Source organism: Eleutherodactylus coqui, chromosome 10, assembly GCF_035609145.1.
Source record: "Eleutherodactylus coqui strain aEleCoq1 chromosome 10, aEleCoq1.hap1, whole genome shotgun sequence".
NCBI classification, from domain to species: domain Eukaryota; kingdom Metazoa; phylum Chordata; class Amphibia; order Anura; family Eleutherodactylidae; genus Eleutherodactylus; species Eleutherodactylus coqui.
The window spans coordinates 14,520,551-14,539,706 of NC_089846.1; the positions used below are offsets into that span (position 1 = coordinate 14,520,551).

Sequence of the window (19,156 nt, forward strand, 5' to 3'; positions counted from 1 at the left end):
GGGCCTTGCCGGGGCTTGCAGCTTAAGCAAGACACATCTACTAGAGGGCCCTAGGGGCCAACCTAGCGCAGACATAGCAAACAGACTCAGCAAACCAAACTGACACAAAATAAACGTACAAACAGACATGCACCGCAAGACACAGATCACACAGCAAGCTGCAACAGAACAGAGAACAAGTAACAGGACACATGTCAAAGATACATCCAAACAGTACAAGACCAGCTTCAGACTGACCAGGAGCTGGGCTTATATGTGAGCCCAGACCCAGGGGATTGGCTAGCAGGAAGTACCACACCTAGCCAGCTCAATCAATTAACCCTGTGAGGGCTGTGCTGCTAGGAAGCTTAGAACTACAGATCCCAGCAGCACACGTAACAATAGGGAACAGGATTATAGAACTATTATAGATGGGGGGGTATTATAAAACCGCTATTGGTGAGGGGACAATATTATAAATTCGCCACAGATGGGGGATGGGATTATAGAATCATGACAGATAAGGGGGATAGTATTATTAAAATGCAAAAGCTGGGGGGCAGTCCTGTAAAACCGTGATAGATGGAGGACAGTGTTACAGTACTACGATATACGGGCCCAAGTATCTTCACGCCGCACAGCACATGTACTGCAGGATGATCTGTGGGGGTCATACACTTCGGGGTATTCTAGCCTCATGTGTCATCTCTTTTTGGCATTTTAGTTATCAGGACAATTCTGAATTTGGATGAACCGGAAGTTCGGAGTTATTTTCCTGAAAGTTGGTTGTGGGAGGAGCTCTCCATCTCCAACAGGTAGCGCACAGTATTGTGGGCGGGGTCTATACAGCAGTGGTACAAAGCAGATATATAATTCTCTATTCTCTCTGTAGACAAGGCTTCAAGGAAACCGGCCTGACCTTCCCAGACTCTCTGACCACATGGGAGATTCAGGGGATCGGCATGTCTGACAAAGGTGCTGACCAACGCCAACCCAATGGCCGTTACTGATAATGAGCATCAATTATCAATACTTAGGTGGAAACTGCAACATCACACAGCCCTTCCTGACCCTACTACAGGGAATTATAATAAGAGCCCCCTAGTGGTCAGGGGAAGGTAAAACTGCAATAAAAGCCCTCTAGTGGTCAAGGGAAGTTGAAACTATAATGGATCAGAGCCACCTAGTGGTTAACAAAAGCCAATACTGTAATGGATCAGAGCTCCTGGTAGTAAAAGGCTTGTAAAATTATCTGTAAGAGCCTCTAGTGGTCAAGAGAAGGTGAAACATTGTTTTGGATCATAGTCCTTAGTGGTCAAGAGAAAGTAGAACTATAGTGGGACACAGCTCTCTGTTGGTTAAAGGGGTTGTCCCACTTCTGGCAGTTTTCAGACAGCTCCGTACATTTTACAGTGGCCCAGGCTGGTACTGCATGCCAAATCCCATTCACTTCAATAGGATTCAGCCTGCAGTACCAGCCTGGGCCACTGTGTAATGTACGGAGCTGTCTGAAAACTGCTAGAAGTGGGGCAACCCATTTAAATTAAGGTAAAATTGTAAGGCCTCTTGCCCATGAGCGGATATTTGCTGTGGAATCCGCAGCAAATACTGCCCATAGCATGCTATGGGAAATGGATTCTTCCTGCACACTTGCGGAAACCAATTGCAGTTTCCGCAAGCGGAGGAAAATCGCAGCATGCTCCATTTTTGCGCGGAATCTGCGTGGACGACTTACATTGAAGTCAATGAAAGCTGTCCGATCCCGGCCCTTCCGCAATAAAATTGCAGAAAGGTCGTGGATTCTGCGTCTTCGCTAGGCGATGACGTGGGAAAATCAGTAGTTTAAAAGAAAAAATCTGTACTGCGTATATCCGACGGCTCGCTGTGCGGACCATCCGCAATGCAAATGAAAATGAAAGCAACCAGGTACGCACAGACGGCGCTGCTTCCAGGGCAGGATTCCGCGAATCCTTCTCTGCAGTGTGCAGGAGGCCTAATGCAACAGAGACCCCTAGTGGTCAAGAGAAGGTATAACTATAATAACAGCCCCCTAATGGTCGTGTAAAGTAACTAGCACACAGCCCCCCTTATCTTATAGACTGGATTGATGCCCCCAGTGTCCTTTCCTCCTTCTCCGGTCTGTTGACGGAGCTGCTTGTGGCTTTGCAGGCTTGTGCGTGGCTGATCCCCTCCAGATAACGGTGTTTAAGGACTTGTTCCTAGACGTGCAGCTGCCGTACTCCGTCGTCCGAGGGGAACAAGTGGAGATCCAAGTCACTGTCTACAACTACCAGAACTCCAATGTTAAGGCGAGTCTTCCCTTCTCTTCCACTGTATGTTATATCTGCTTCTGGGAAAGTTGGGTGTCTGGTTGTCCAGATCCATGGGGGTTGGGGATCACAGATAATGTGTTAGCGGCCATATGGATTGTGACCCAGAACCATCCATGTGACCGGAGATGGGAGATTTGTGGAACGAAACATTGATCTCTGTGTTCTGGGTACATTATAATGTTCGCCCCCATCGCTGTCACCCCTCAGGGCTGCGTCGACATATCTGTGGGCAAAGAAATCTGCCTGGTGAGCAAAGTGAAAAGCACCCATCGCGGGAGAGGGACCGGCTGCAGAGAGGAGTTCAAGCGGGAGGCCCCCAGGTCCTTCATGTACAACATCCTGCCCCTGGAGCTCGGCCTGCACCCCATCACCTTCACCCTGACCGCCGCCTCTAACAGTGAGAAAGTGGTGAAAAGGCTGCGGGTCGTGGTAGGTGCCAGTGTGGCGGGCACACATGACAAGTGTAGTGTCCCTTTAACAGGTGACAATACCCCATTATCATGTGACCTTTCGTTCTTTTCCAGCCGGAGGGCGTTAAAATGGAGCAGAGTGCCGGATTTACGCTGGATCCGCAGGGCCTCCATGGTACGTAAAGGTGCAGCAGCATCTGCCCCGACCCCTGTGTATTTGTGGCGCTGACAGCGGGTACCCTGTCAGCTGATCAGCCGGGGTCCAGAGCGTCAGACCCCAGTCGATCGACCGATTCTGAGGATAACTCATCAATACTATTACCCTGGAAAACCCCTTCAGAGGCTGAAAACCCATCCTGGCATGCCCTGCACACAGCTGAGGGTTTGCTTCAGTTGCGTCCAGTCCGGGCAGTCCTTTATGAGCTAAATACATTAGCAGCACAAATCCCTCTCCTGTCCTGATAGTTTGTTACAATGTATCATTGCAGGTATCAGTCTGGAGTCCAGGCTGTAAGATTAATGACACAGATACATTGTAACAAACCTCCAGCGGTGAGCAGCAATAGGTCAAGACAGGGCACGAGCCTCCTTAGGCTGCCTGTCTATGGGCGTTGCGATATCCCGCGGCAGAGATGCCGCCGCTGGGGAGCAGGAGCCAGCTGACGGATAGATAGATAGCTCACCGCGGAGAATCGCAGCATGTTGCGATTTACCACCCGCGAGCGGAGAATCGCTCTGATTCTCCGCTCGTGGGCAAGGGGGGCTGCACTTTCCATAGCAACACTATGGAAAGCGTTCACTGCGTTCCCCGCGGAGAACGCAATGCAAAAACGCCCGTGGACAGGCAGCCTTATGCAAGCAAGAATAATCCTACTCACTGACAGCAAGCAGAGATTTTGAAAACAGTAAGGAACTGAAATAATGTATAGGAAATCCTGATTGATCATGATGGATTTCCCACCATTGTGGCGCCAAATGAGGTTTACTGCTAACGATGATAATAATGCAAATTATACACATGATGACAATTGTCGCCATATGTCGGAGCGCAGACGCTGTGCCGCAGCTAACTGACTGTCAGCTCCTTGGCCCACCCATGATGTCCCATCTCATTGACTGTCTGTTTGCTGCAGGTGTAACGAAGCGTCTGCAGAACTTACACTACAAGATTCCGGCCAACGTTGTGCCCAAGTCCAAGATCAGCCGCATCCTCTCTATTAATGGTAACTGCTACCCCCGGGTGGAACTACAAGTCCCAGTCAGGCAGTAGTACTGGTACAGTCGTCACTGCTGAATGCCATGGTGCAGTATGGCATTGTGGGAAATGTAGAGTTTATGCTCTGCAGACACTGAACCTGCAATGTATAATGTGAGCTGTGTGAGAGCTAACAGGAAAGGAGATACTAGGAATGCAGCTCTGGAGTATAAGACATGGCATAAAAGAAGGAACTACAGCTCTGGATGTGACGGCAATGTAAGACATAATGTAATGGAAGAACTGTGACTGCAGCTCTGGATGTGAATGATTAGACATGATGTAACAGCAGAATAGTGACTGCAGCTCTGGATATAACTAAGGCATGAGACTGAGCAGTATTATGAACGCAGCTCTGGATATGAAAGAAGTGTGAAACATGATGTAACACCAGATAGTGACTTCAGCTCTGGGTGGTACTTGGGTATAAGATGTAATGTAACAGCAATATTATGAGTGCAGCTCTGGATGTGACTGGAGAAAAAACATGATGTAACAGCAAAATAGTGGCTGCAGCTCTCGATATGACTGGTGTATAGGCATGATGCAATCTTAAATAGTGACTACAGCTTTGGATGTGACTGGAGGACAAGATATGATACGACATGATAAGACAATAGTGACTGCAGCTCTGGGTGTTACTGGGGTATAATACATGATGTAACAGCAATATTATGAGTGCAGCTTTGGATGTGACTGGAGGACAAGATATGATACGACATGATAAGACAATAGTGACTGCAGCTCTGGGTGTTACTGGGGTATAAGACATGATGTAACAGCAATATTATGAGTGCAGCTTTGGATGTGACTGGAGGGTAAAGACAGGATGTAACAGCAGTATACCAACTGCAGCTTTTAATGTGACTGGAGTATTAGATGTGATGTAACCTCTCTCGCCTCCTATAACCTCAGGGAACATTCTGGGAGAGGTGATCGACTCAGTCCTCAATGAGGACGGGGTGAAGTACCTGGTGAGCATCCCCAAAGGCAGCGCAGAGATGGAGCTGGCGAGGGTGGCGCCCATATTCTACATCTACCACTACCTGGAGACCAAGCAGCAGTGGCAGCTCCTGGGCGACAACATCTTTGCCGCTCAGCTGAGCATGAAGAAGAAGCTGAAAGAAGGTGCCCCCCACCCCACATCTGCGTCCGCTCCCCGATTCTCTACTCACCCCCTAACAGTTCCTTCATTGCAGGGGTCACCAGCGTCCTGTCATTCCAAAACCGAGATTACTCGTACAGCCTGTGGAGGGACAGCGACCCCAGCACCTGGTACGTACAGGAACACAAGGGGTTACAGCCCAGCGGCAGTACTTCACAAAGACTCCCCGCAGATGATGAGGAATCACATCTTATCATTCATATGTTCTCCCACAACTCCCTGCCCTAGGGCTCTCTCTGTTCATCCTGAGCCTCCTGGTTCATGACCAGAAGGCCAGAATGACAGTGAAGACTGACACAGACAGAGCAGTAGAATGGAGCAGGTAGTGCTGAAATTTGGTGACCTTGTAATCTGTTCTGCAGGATGACGGCGTTTGCTTTACGGATCTTTGGCGATGTTCACCGCTATATCCCGATTAATCAGATGTCTGTGTGTAACACGCTGCTGTGGCTGGTGGAGAACTGTCAGTCTAGAGATGGATCCTTCCGGGAGAAATCCACCTCCCAACCCGTAAAACTACAGGTGAGGTCCAGGCGGCTGCGTAGAAATGTGGTAGCTGCATGCGGCATTGGGCAAAGGGGTATTCAGTCTCTAAATGCAAAGAATGACGGGTTCCATTCAGTGACTGTGAGCAGAGATCTTGAAAATAATGAGAAAGTAAAGTATATATGTAAAGTGCAGAACTTTTCATGAGACTTCATTTAGATTACCCTTCCCTACCACAGGTTCTGTATCAGTGTAAGGAGTGTAAATGTGGGGGTCAGTATACGGGTGTAACAGGAACCCTTCTATAGGGGACCCGTCCACCAGGCTCTCCCACTGCTTATTCTACTTTGTATTTTTAGGGTACCATTCCCCGAGAAGCCTCTGAGAAGACCCTCTACCTGACTGCGTACGTGGTCATCGCGATCCAGAAGGCTTTACACATGTGTCCGGTTGTTGTAAGTACACCAAGATACTAATATATATATATATATATATATACACAGTGTGTGCCATATATACCTTAGACTGCCTGTATACTATATACATAAGGTACACATACACTACAGTATATACATACCCTACACTCTACGGTATATGTACACACACTACATGCAAACTGTATGTACATGTTATACATATATACACTGCAGTATATAAATATGCTACACACTGCATACACACATTATATACATACTGTACTTACATATATTTTTATATATCGCAGTATACACACACTATATACACACATCTACTATATACATATTGTACACACTAAGGGCCCTTTTAGACTCGTCCCAGCACATACTCGCCCCCGTGCTGTAACACAGTACTGAGTATCGCTGGATAGCTCACAGAGCGGCCAGCAGGGGGCTGGGGCGGCTGGAGGAGTGAAATCTCTCCCCCGACCCTCTTCGTTCACTTTAGTAGCGGCCGTTCAGTACTGAACAGCTGCTGTTTAGACTGAACAATCATCGTTAACCCCTTAAGGACATGGCCTATTTTGGGCATAAGGACGCAACGATTTTTGGAGGATTTTCATCTCCAATTTTCAAAAGCCATAACTTTTAAATTTTTCCGTTGACACAGCCGTATGGGGGCTTGTTTTTTTGCGTGGCGAATTGTAGTTTTTATTGGTGCCATTTTTGAATACATGGACTGTATTGTAAAGCTTTTATTAATTTTTTTAAGATAGCAAGGAGAGAAAACACATCAGTTCTGCCATTGTTTTTTGGGTTTCTTTTTACAACGTCAATCATGCAGCATAAATGACACAATACATTTTTTCTGCGGGTCGGTACAATTACAACGATACCCAATTTTATTTTTTTTTATTTTTAGGTTTTTCCACTTTTCCGCAATAACTTTTTAAAGAGGGGTTTTTATTTGTTTTTTTCTAAATTGCTGCATTCAAAGTCCTATAACTTTTTCTGTGTACGGAGCTCTGGGAGGGCTTGTCTTTTGCGTGGAAAGCTGTAGTTTTTATTGGTACCATTTTGGGGTACATATGGCTTTTTTGATTACTTTCATTGCGCTTTTTGGGAGGCAAAATGAAAAAAATAAGCATTTTGTCTTCGTTTTCTTGTTTTTTTGTTTTTTTTACACTTTTTGCCGTGCAGGATAAAAAGCGTGTTCAATTTGTTGTATGAGTCATTATGGATATGACAATACCAAATATGTGGGATTTTTATTTATTTATTTTTGTATTAATAGGGGGAAAAGCACAAACTAAAGGATTTTTAACATTTGTTTTTTTCACGTTTCTTTTTTTACACTATTTTTAACTTCTTTTTACACTTTTCACATCCCTGTTGGGGATTTGTACCATAGCTGCTATAATCACTATGCTCAAGCATTGCAGGACTTCTGTCCCGCAATGCCATATAGCTAATACAAGGTCTCTGTAAGACGTTTCCTCTGGGCGTGAAATGTCTTCTCACCCGGCAGTAATATCCAGATGATCCTTCAGTTCCTGCAGGAGGACTTCCAGAAACTATGTCCACATCTCTGCAATACTTTCTATGATAGAGGAGAAACGTACAAATCAGCCGCTCATCACCTGATTCTTCAAAGTACTCAAAAAATTTGAGACCAAATGTGAGATCAGGTTTTCCTTCTTAGTGGCTTCCTCTTAGTGGCTACTTCAGTAAGTGCCGCTCATTTTAGGTTTTACCTTGTAGCCATTACATCTGGAAGGAAGCTGGACAGATACAGATATGGAAGCCCTTCTTCCTTCTAGCATCCTTACCTGAGGGTGTTACCGGATAGGGGTGTTCTAGGACTTTGTCCTCTGATGCATACAAGGTCTCTTCCTTGAAGAACATTATCAGGAAACCCTAATTCTTCATTTCTGGGGTGTCAGGAGGGCAATCAAGATGTAGTGGTCTACAACAAAGAGGTTCAGACTGTCTGAGAACCTGTTATTGTCTTCATTGGCCCAGAAGAAGGTATTCAAAGCTTCAGAAGTCTCTGGCAAGATACTTAATATCTACCATCTCAACAGAATGGAACAGAACAAACCTCTCCTCCTTTCCCAGTAAGGGCCCATTCTGTCCGTTCCGCTCCACCTCGTGGGTGGAAGGGTCCAACCTGTCTTCAGGAGATCTGCAACGCTGCCTCCTGGTCCATGCCATTCTCCATTAGAGTCAACATCAAGACCTCAGCCTTTGGCAGAGGAATTCTAAGTACTGTTCCTCATTATTTACCCCTCTCCTTGGTTTGCTATAAAGTTCCTCCTGTGCCGCTGGAGGACGAAGCACATATATACCCTCCAGATACATTATATTCACAGCTATTGTCTCTATTACACATGGATACTGTGTGAGAGGGCGTTTCGAGGGACGTAAAAAAATAGGACATGCAGCGATTTTATACTTTGCAGCGGCGTTCGTGTGTATGACTCGCGCTCGTGTGGATGTAGCCTAAGACAAATTATCCCATACACTACATCTAGGGATGTGACGCTGTGATCAGCAGTAAGCCCCCCACCATCAGCCCACTCTGAGTAACATGAACCGTGAGGTCACCTGTAACCTCACCATCCGTCTAGTGAGGAGGGGGTGCAGATTATATTAACCCTTTCATCTCTATGCAGCAAGTGGAGACAGCACTGAACCGCGCCATAGATTACCTGTCCAGGAACGTGGCTAATGCACAGAGCACCTTTACGCTGGCAGTCACCTCCTTCGCCCTGGCCATATCCGAGGCCACGCTGCAGAGCAAACACTACACTGTTGGAAAGTTAAAGGGTGAAGCCTTCAGTAAAGGAGTTGGTAAGTGAGGGGGCCAGGCAGGGCCTGAAGGGGGCGCTGTACTTACTGTACCCTTCTACCACTGTGTACTGGGCAGATGTTGGGGTGACTGGCGGGTTGTTACTTATTCTACTGCCAGAGGACTCTGGAGGGGACAGAAGTGTCTGAAGTTATACGCCAAGAAGTGAGCGCCAACTGGCGGTGTACGGGAAGATGGGAGTGCTGGCAGGGATATGGGGAGACAAGTGCTGACTGTGCTAATACAAGTAGACAGATACGGTAGGTATAAAAGGAGACGGGAGCGCCGCCAGTAGGTATAAGGGGAGACGGGAGCGCCGCCAGTAGGTATAAGGGGAGACGGGAGCGCCGCCGGTAGGTATAAGGGGAGACGGGAGCGCCGCCGGTAGGTATAAGGGGAGACGGGAGCGCCGCCGGTAGGTATAAGGGGAGACGGGAGCGCCGCCGGTAGGTATAAGGGGAGACAGGAGCGCCGCCGGTAGGTATAAGGGGAGACGGGAGCGCCGCCGGTAGGTATAAGGGGAGACGGGAGCGCCGCCGGTAGGTATAAGGGAGACGGGAGCGCCGCCGGTAGGTATAAGGGGAGACGGGAGCGCCGCCGGTAGGTATAAGGGGAGACGGGAGCGCCGCCGGTAGGTATAAGGGATGACGGGAGGGCCGCCAGTAGGTATAAGGGGAGATGGGAGCGCCGCCGTTAGGTATAAGGGGAGACGGGAGCGCCGCCGGTAGGTATAAGGGGAGACGGGAGGGCCGCCTGTAGGTATGAGGGGAGACGAGAGCGCCGCCCGTAGGTATAAGGGGAGACGGGAGGGCCGCCGGTAGGTATAAGGGGAGACGGGAGCGCCGCCGGTAGGTATAAGGGGAGACGGGAGCGCCGCCGGTAGGTATAAGGGGAGACGGGAGCGCCGCCGGTAGGTATAAGGGGAGACGGGAGCGCCGCCGGTAGGTATAAGGGGAGAAGGGAGCGCCGCCGGTAGGTATAAGGGGATACGGGAGCGCCGCCGGTAGGTATAAGGGGAGACGGGAGCGCCGCCGGTAGGTATAAGGGGAGACGGGAGCGCCGCCGGTAGGTATAAGGGGAGACGGGAGCGCCGCCAGTAGGTATAAGGGGAGACGGGAGCGCCGCCAGTAGGTATAAGGGGAGACGGGAGCGCCGCCGGTAGGTATAAGGGGAGACGGGAGCGCCGCCGTTAGGTATAAGGGGAGACGGGAGCGCCGCCGGTAGGTATAAGGGGAGACGGGAGCGCCGCCGGTAGGTATAAGGGGAGACGGGAGCGCCGCCGGTAGGTATAAGGGGAGAAGGGAGCGCCGCCGTTAGGTATAAGGGGAGGCGGGAGCGCCGCCGGTAGGTATAAGGGGAGACGGGAGCGCCGCCGGTAGGTATAAGGGGAGACGGGAGCGCCGCCGGTAGGTATAAGGGATGACGGGAGGGCCGCCAGTAGGTATAAGGGGAGAAGGGAGCGCCGCCGTTAGGTATAAGGGGAGACGGGAGCGCCGCCTGTAGGTATGAGGGGAGACGAGAGCGCCGCCGGTAGGTATAAGGGGAGACGGGAGCGCCGCCGGTAGGTATAAGGGGAGACGGGAGCGCCGCCTGTAGGTATGAGGGGAGATGGGAGCGTCGCCTGTAGGTATAAGGGGAGACGGGAGCGCCGCCGGTAGGTATAAGGGGAGACGGGAGCGCCGCCGGTAGGTATAAGGGGAGACGGGAGCGCCGCCGGTAGGTATAAGGGGAGACGGGAGCGCCACCGGTAGGTATAAGGGGAGACGGGAGCGCCGCCGGTAGGTATAAGGGGAGACGGGAGCGCCGCCAGTAGGTATAAGGGGAGACGGGAGCGCCGCCAGTAGGTATAAGGGGAGACGGGAGCGCCGCCGGTAGGTATAAGGGGAGACGGGAGCGCCGCCGGTAGGTATAAGGGGAGACGGGAGCGCCGCCGGTAGGTATAAGGGGAGACGGGAGCGCCGCCAGTAGGTATAAGGGGAGACGGGAGCGCCGCCAGTAGGTATAAGGGGAGACGGGAGCGCCGCCGGTAGGTATAAGGGGAGACGGGAGCGCCGCCGGTAGGTATAAGGGGAGACGGGAGCGCCGCCGGTAGGTATAAGAGGAGATGGGAGCGCCGCCGGTAGGTATACGGGGAGACGGGAGCGTCGCTGGTACGTATAAGGGGAGACGGGAGCGCCGCCGGTAGGTATAAGGGGAGACGGGAGCGTCGCTGGTACGTATAAGGGGAGACGGGAGCGCCGCCGGTAGGTATACGGGGAGACGGGAGCGCCGCCGGTGGGTATACGGGGAGACGGGAGCGCCGCCCGTAGGTATAAGGGGAGACGGGAGCGTCGCTGGTACGTATAAGGGGAGACGGGAGCGCCGCCGGTAGGTATACGGGGAGACGGGAGCGCCGCCGGTAGGTATAAGGGGAGACGGGAGCGCCGCCGGTAGCTATAAGGGGAGACGGGAGCACCAAATATAGGGATACGGGGAGACATGAGTACTGATTGCAGGAGTACAGGAAGACGGAACCTTAAAGATAGGAGGAGATAGAAATGCAGACCGCACACATACAGGTAGACGGCAGCGCCGACTGCAGGGATACGGGGAGATATATGTCGATTTTCGCCTGATGCGATAGTCAGTATAAAAGCAGTATTTGACAGCAATGATTTACAATGGTTTCCTTCCCATCTGCGATGTTTTCACTGATGCGATGTTGAGAGAACAGAAAATCGCGGCGTGCGCTATATTTCTGCGATGTGCGATTTTTATTTCTTTCTTTCCATAACTCCCATTTTCCTGCGGAGGCTTCTTTTTATCGCATTGCAGTACAACAAACATGCGTTACGCTGCGATTTTAAAATTGGAAAGTCCTATTGACTTTTGCGCTCGTCAGCGAGCAACGCAGCATTATTCTACAAAAAGCGCTCAAAAATCGCAGGGAACAAAGACGCGATCGCCCATGTGAAACAAGCCTTAGAGGCGTGCGGAACGGTCAGAATTATTTAGGGTTCCGCAGTCGCGCTCCTCCATGGCGGATCACCGTAAAGTTGTGTCTCGTCTCACAGGTGATCCTCCTGTTTATCGGTATTGGAAAGATACACTGAAGAAATTTGACGCCACGGCGCCGAGCGCCGAGACAGCGAAGATGGTGGAGACCACGGCTTACGCTTTATTGACTATCCTGAAGAACGCCGACAAGGCGTACGCTAAACCAGTTGTGCGCTGGCTGAAAGAGCAGCAACGATACGGCGGCGGATTCTTCTCCACCCAGGTGATTGGCCGTTACACCGTGCCGCGCGGTCAGACGGCTGCATCCAGCACGCTATATTAAAGAGCGCCCCCCATACCCCAATGTTTGTAACACAGTGAATTGCGCCACACTCGGTCACCTAATTTTAACCCTTTTGTTTCAGGACACAATCGTTGCTCTTGAAGCCCTGACTGAAGTCGCCATTTTGGATGAAAAGCTGTACTTCAACATGGACATCACAGTCTCATACAAGAATTCCGGAGACTTCCAGAGTTACCGTCTCACCGAGATGCAGCCCTTCACGAAGCCTGTAGAGGTGAGGCCTCGTTCACACAACCGTATGGCTTTGTACGCTCGACCAATAGTCATTAAAAATCGCGTGAATGAAGAATAGCCGCGATTAAGGCCCGAGCGTTAGCCGCGTTTTCTCCTCCATTCACACGGGTGGCTGCAGCATATCGGCAAAAGAATGCGCTGCTGCGCGGAAATCCTCAGAATGACTATTAATGCTTAAATAGAGGCAGCCGTCTTCGCTTCCCGGCGTTGGACGCAGCTAAACTCCTCCCCCTCCCTTTTTGTTCAGCCTATAGGAGCCTCCAGCGTATCTCGGTGAAAGATAGGGCAACACCTACCTTTTTACGCACCATATAAGATCAGTCACGGTTTTCGGTCGCCGACGTCCTATTATTCCCGGCACAATGAATACATTGGAATCCAATGCTGCAGATGGTCGCGGTTTATTAACACGGCTAGATTAGCAGCATATATACGGTCATGTCAATAAGGCCTAAAGCTCACAAGATCGCGGGTCTAAAATATAAGAGGGGTGGTCTTATCCTCTAGTCACATCCACAGCTGCATTCACTAATCTGCAGTAAAATCAGATTTTATACTCCAATCACATCCAAAACTGCATTTATTATTCTACTGTTAGATCTGGTCTTATGCCACAGTCACATCCAGAGCTACATTCACTAATCTGCAGTTGGATCAGGTCTTATCCCCTAGTCACATCCAGAGCTGCACTCACTATTCTGCTGTTAGATCAGGTCTTATATCCTAGTCACATCCACAGCTGCATTCACTGCCTTTGGATCAGATTTTATCCTCCAGTCACATCCAGAGCTGCACTCACTATTCTGCTGTTAGATCAGGTCTTATAGCCTAGTCACATCCACAGCTGCATTCACTGCCTTTGGATCAGGTTTTATCCTCCAGTCACATCCAGAGCTGCACTCACTAATCTGCTGTAAAATAAGATGTTATGCTCCAATCACAGCCAGAGCTGCACTCACTATTCTGCTGTTGGATCAGGTCTTATACCCTAGTCACATCCAGAGCTGCATTCTGCTGGTCGCTGTCTACCATTCATTAGCACTCTTCGGACAGCCATAACAGCTAATCAGTGGTCCTAGGCCTCTGTCAGGGCATGCTGGGAGTTGTAGTTTTGCCGGAGAGTGACAATTTGGGAAGCATTGCTAGAATTCCTTTCTCTGTGTTGCATCGCATCCGAGGAGATGTCGTGTTTCGTGTGGATGAGGCCGCTGTGTGATTATGGTCCGTGGTCAATAGCGAGTAAATCCTAGTGGTCGCGTGGCGAGCGGTGACGGCGCTATGTGGGCAGGAACGGGCACAGGAGATGCGTCGCACATATCTGAAGCTGCTGCTTCTATCTGCAGGTTCCAATCCTAGAGGATCTCACCGTCAGTACGAGGAGCGGAACGGGGATCGCTACAGGAAACGTATGTATGCAGGACGGGGGGCATTTACTTATGACATCATGTTTGGTCAGTGATGGCGGCAGCTTCGTGTGGTAGGGCTGGTGGTCTCAGGGGCTGCTGCAGAAGGAAGGGCAGATGCTCTGCCGCGCACTGACGCCTCGTGTGTTTTGCAGGTGCGGACCGTCTACCACATCATGACCCCCCCGCAGGAGAACTGCAAGTTCGACCTCCGCATCCAAAAGAAAGACCCATGTAAAGTGTCTCCGAATTGTGTCATGTGACTTGTACAACCAGGCAGGGGCGTAACTATAGAGGGTGCAGGGGATGCGGTTGCACCCGGGCCCAGGAGCCTTAGGGGGCCCATAAGGCCTCTCTTCTCCATATAGGGAGCCCAGTGCTATGAATAAAGCATTATAGTTAGGGGCCCTGTTACAGGTTTTGCATTGGGGCCCAGAAGCTTCAAGTTATGTCTCTGTGCAGCGTGGTTTAGGTATGGGTACGGGTACAGATACAGATAGAGGGGGGGGGCCCAGCTCACCTTTTGCATCAGGGCCCCTGAGCCTTTACTTACGCCCCTGCAACCAGGGAAATGTCCCCTACTGCTTCCATCCACCAGGTTACAGAATACTCCCTCCCTGTAGTACCCCTCCCAGCCTGCGGGGGCGACCACCAGGATAGTACATATGTCCTGTATATTTATAGAACAGGTGTAACCTGGCCAAAGGGGGAACACCGAATAGGATCTCAATAGTCTGTTACAATGTATCAGTGCGGCTAACGTATCAGTCTGTAGTCCACAGAAGATTGTCTACACTGGATGCAATTGTAACAAACCCGCAGCTGTGAGAAGCATTAGGGATGTAAATAGGAATGTTTTCATCCACTGACAGGAAGCAGATCTTGAATATAGTGAGGAATGGAATGAACATTAGAAGCTGCAGAGCTTTCCCTGAGACGGTGATGACACTTTAATTCTAAAAACCGTTAATCCATCTAACATTCGCTATTTGTGTAATTTTCACTGTTTAGCGCAGTCCCTACCTGATGAGGATACGTCTCAGATGCTCCTCCTGGAAGCCTGTGCCAGGTATGGCCGCTCTACACTCATCCCACTGACTAAAGCCTCATAGCTAGAGCTATTGGTTATCTGATTAGTAGCAAGACTTGGCGCCATCTAGTAGACATATAATTAGGAGTAGATCACAGCGCCATCTAGTGGTTACATAATTAGGAGCAGGACACAAGGGGAGGGACTTCAGTAACGCAAGTTGGTGCTTAACTCCCTCTACCTTCCCTTTTCTGACGGCTCTCATAAGCTCCTATAGGAGTGTATGGGAATAGCCGTCGTATTCTCGCAAAAGATGGGACAAGTCGTGCGTAAATGTAGCTGCCCGAAATGCACTCTGTATGTGCTATCTTTCCCAGATGGCCGATTTTACGTGCCCGGAAATCGCCCATCTGAACGGATGCATTGGAATCCAATGCTTCAACCGTCCTCATCTCGAGGTTACACAACTACAAGCAGGACATGGCACCATCTAGTGGTTACAGAATTAGGAGCAGGTCACAGCACCAACTAGTGGTTACACAATTAAGAGTAGGAAACATAATTAGGCACAATACATGGGTTAGATAACCACGAACAGGGCATGGCGCCATCTAGTTATTACACAATTAAGTGCAGGACATGGCGCCATCTAGTGGTTAAATAATTAGGAATAAGACACAGCACCATCTTTGGTTACATAATAAGGGGCAGCATCCAATGTCAGCAAATGGTTACATAAGGAGCAGGACAACACGCCATCTAGTGGTTACATAATTAGGAGCAGGACACTGCACCATCTAGTGGTTACATGAGTAGGGCTTATTCACACGAGCGTTATATTGTGGCTAATTTAGCATCTCCAAACAATCTGAAGCATTGGTTTCTAATGTATTCATTCAGCCACATATATATCACATGAGCGCGTTATTTCAGCGACCAAAATTTTTTCTGCGTGAAAATAGAGGTCCTTTCCTATCTTTGGACCGAATGCTGGAGTCTCCATAGACTTCTATGGGACCGACAGAAAAGGGAGGGAGTTCCCTGCATTACGCCGCAGCTGGACGTCTGAATGAATGTAAAAATTGTGACTGATAGCCGAGACTTTGTCATGGCTATTCTTTGTGCAATCAATTTTATGGTGCGAGCTACAGAGCATAACATCACAAAGTTCGTGTGAAAGAGGTCTTAGGAGTAGATCACAGTGACATCTAGTGGTGACATAATTAGGTGTAGATCACAGTGACATCTAGTGGTGACATAATTGGGAGTAGATCACAGTGACATCTAGTGGTGACATAATTAGGAGTAGATCACAGTGACATCTAGTGGTGACATAATTAGGAGTAGATCACAGTGACATCTAGTGGTGACATAATTAGGAGTAGATCACAGTGACATCTAGTGGTGACATAATTAGGAGTAGATCACAGTGACATCCAGTGGTGACATAATTAGGAGTAGATCACAGTGCCATCTAGTGGTGACATAATTGGAAGTAGATCACAGTGCCATCTAGTGGTGACCTAATTAGGAGTAGATCACAGTGCCATCTAGTAGTGACATAATTAGGAGTAGATCACAGTGACATCTAGTGGTGACATAATTAGGAGTAGATCACAGTGCCATCTAGTGGTGACATAATTAGGGGTAGATCACAGTGACATCTAGTGGTGACATAATTAGGAGTAGATCACAGTGACATCTAGTAGTGACATAATTAGGAGTAGATCACAGTGACATCTAGTGGTGACATAATTAGGAGTAGATCATAGTGACATCTACTGGTGACATAATTAGGAGTAGATCACAGTGCCATCTAGTGGTGACATAATTAGGAGTAGATCACAGTGACATCTTGTGGTGACATAATTAGGAGTAGATCACAGTGCCATCTAGTGGTGACATAATTAGGAGTAGATCACAGTGACATCTAGTGGTGACATAATTGGGAGTAGATCACAGTGCCATCTAGTGGTGACATAATTAGGTGTAGATCACAGTGACATCTAGTGGTGACATAATTAGGAGTAGATCACAGTGACATCTAATGGTCACATAATTAGGAGTAGATCACAGTGACATCTAGTGGTAACATAATTGGGAGTAGATCACAGTGCCATCTAGTGGTGACATAATTAGGTGTAGATCACAGTGACATCTAGTGGTGACATAATTAGGAGTGGATCACAGTGACATCTTGTGGTGACATAATTAGGAGTAGATCACAGTGCCATCTAGTGGTGACATAATTAGGAGTAGATCACAGTGACATCTAGTGGTGACATAATTGGGAGTAGATCACAGTGCCATCTAGTGGTGACATAATTAGGAGTAGATCACAGTGACATCTAGTGGTGACATAATTAGGAGTAGATCACAGTGACATCTAGTGGTGACATAATTGGACGTAGATCACAGTGCCATCTAGTGGTGACATAATTAGGAGTAGATCACAGTGACATCTAGTGGTGACATAATTAGGAGTAGATCACAGTGCCATCTAGTGGTGACATAATTGGAAGTAGATCACAGTGCCATCTAGTGGTGACCTAATTAGGAGTAGATCACAGTGCCATCTAGTAGTGACATAATTAGGAGTAGATCACAGTGACATCTAGTGGTGACATAATTAGGAGTAGATCACAGTGACATCTAGTAGTGACATAATTAGGAGTAGATCACAGTGACATCTAGTGGTGACATAATTAGGAGTAGATCACAGTGCCATCTAGTGGTGACATAATTAGGAGTAGATCATAGTGACATCTAGTGGTGACATAATTAGGAGTAGATCACAGTGCCATCTAGTGGTGACATAATTAGGAGTAGATCACAGTGACATCTAGTGGTGACATAATTGGGAGTAGATCACAGTGCCATCTAGTGGTGACATAATTAGGAGTAGATCACAGTGACATCTAGTGGTGACATAATTAGGAGTAGATCACAGTGACATCTAATGGTCACATAATTAGGAGTAGATCACAGTGACATCTAGTGGTAACATAATTGGGAGTAGATCACAGTGCCATCTAGTGGTGACATAATTAGGTGTAGATCACAGTGACATCTAGTGGTGACATAATTAGGAGTAGATCACAGTGACATCTTGTGGTGACATAATTAGGAGTAGATCACAGTGCCATCTAGTGGTGACATAATTAGGAGTAGATCACAGTGACATCTAGTGGTGACATAATTGGGAGTAGATCACAGTGCCATCTAGTGGTGACATAATTAGGTGTAGATCACAGTGACATCTAGTGGTGACATAATTAGGAGTAGATCACAGTGACATCTAATGGTCACATAATTAGGAGTAGATCACAGTGACATCTAGTGGTAACATAATTGGGAGTAGATCACAGTGCCATCTAGTGGTGACATAATTGGGAGTAGATCACAGTGCCATCTAGTGGTGACATAATTAGGTGTAGATCACAGTGCCATCTAGTGGTGACATAATTAGGTGTAGATCACAGTGACATCTAGTGGTGACATAATTAGGAGTAGATCACAGTGACATCTAGTGGTGACATAATTAGGAGTAGATCACAGTGACATCTAGTGATGACATATTTAGAAGTAGGACACAGTGCCATCTAGTGGTTACATAACACTGGTCAACAAATCAAAACATTTTTTATGTATCTTGTTTGGAAACAGGTTGGTATAACTAATTTTGGGATGCTGAGTTCAGTGGAAGAATCAGATTCTATCGCGTCACATTTCTGAGATACGCAGCACTATTACATAGACAGTAATACGGTATTGCCAAATATTGTCTGGTTTTAGGGTGACTTCCCACTACAGTTTTTTTTCACAGCGAAATTCGCAGCGTTTTTTATTTTTCTGCAGGGGTCTATGGGACTTGTAATGTTAAAATCGCAATCGCGCAAAATCACGATTTCGCGGTAAATTGCAATTTTGCGCGATCACGATTTTAACATAACAAGTCCCATAGACCCCTGCAGAGAAAAAAACGCTGTGAATTTCGCAGTGAAAAAAAACTGTAGTCGGAAGTCACCCTAAAAAACAAAAAAAAATAACACTCAGAACTCCATAATGTTTTCCCGGTGATGTATTTGTGAATGACACTCAAAAATACCGCTATGCTGAGGTAAGAATGAAGAGAAGTGCTTCATGCAGATTACAGCAAACACTAAACAGCAGTACAGATAGGCTCATGACGGTAACCTTCCTGCTCAACTACATTGTTCTGCCCTCTAGTGACCATTTTTGGAACTTCATCCT

The 19,156-nt window shown here is 48.2% G+C and overlaps 1 protein-coding gene across 1 annotated transcript in view; it reads left to right on the forward strand.

The window, feature by feature from the left end:
• LOC136580076 (complement C5-like) overlaps nucleotides 1-19,156 on the forward strand; it is a 46,325-nt gene that overhangs the window by 21,421 nt on the left and 5,748 nt on the right. The window contains exons 18-33 of the mRNA XM_066580306.1: nucleotides 704-794; nucleotides 872-954; nucleotides 2,149-2,288; nucleotides 2,520-2,741; nucleotides 2,837-2,897; nucleotides 3,856-3,945; nucleotides 4,893-5,105; nucleotides 5,177-5,252; nucleotides 5,505-5,664; nucleotides 5,988-6,083; nucleotides 8,720-8,897; nucleotides 11,949-12,154; nucleotides 12,297-12,449; nucleotides 13,813-13,875; nucleotides 14,028-14,106; nucleotides 14,884-14,941. Coding sequence (XP_066436403.1) covers nucleotides 704-794; nucleotides 872-954; nucleotides 2,149-2,288; nucleotides 2,520-2,741; nucleotides 2,837-2,897; nucleotides 3,856-3,945; nucleotides 4,893-5,105; nucleotides 5,177-5,252; nucleotides 5,505-5,664; nucleotides 5,988-6,083; nucleotides 8,720-8,897; nucleotides 11,949-12,154; nucleotides 12,297-12,449; nucleotides 13,813-13,875; nucleotides 14,028-14,106; nucleotides 14,884-14,941 — 1,969 coding nt within the window. The remainder of the gene's footprint in view (nucleotides 1-703; nucleotides 795-871; nucleotides 955-2,148; nucleotides 2,289-2,519; nucleotides 2,742-2,836; nucleotides 2,898-3,855; nucleotides 3,946-4,892; nucleotides 5,106-5,176; nucleotides 5,253-5,504; nucleotides 5,665-5,987; nucleotides 6,084-8,719; nucleotides 8,898-11,948; nucleotides 12,155-12,296; nucleotides 12,450-13,812; nucleotides 13,876-14,027; nucleotides 14,107-14,883; nucleotides 14,942-19,156) is intronic.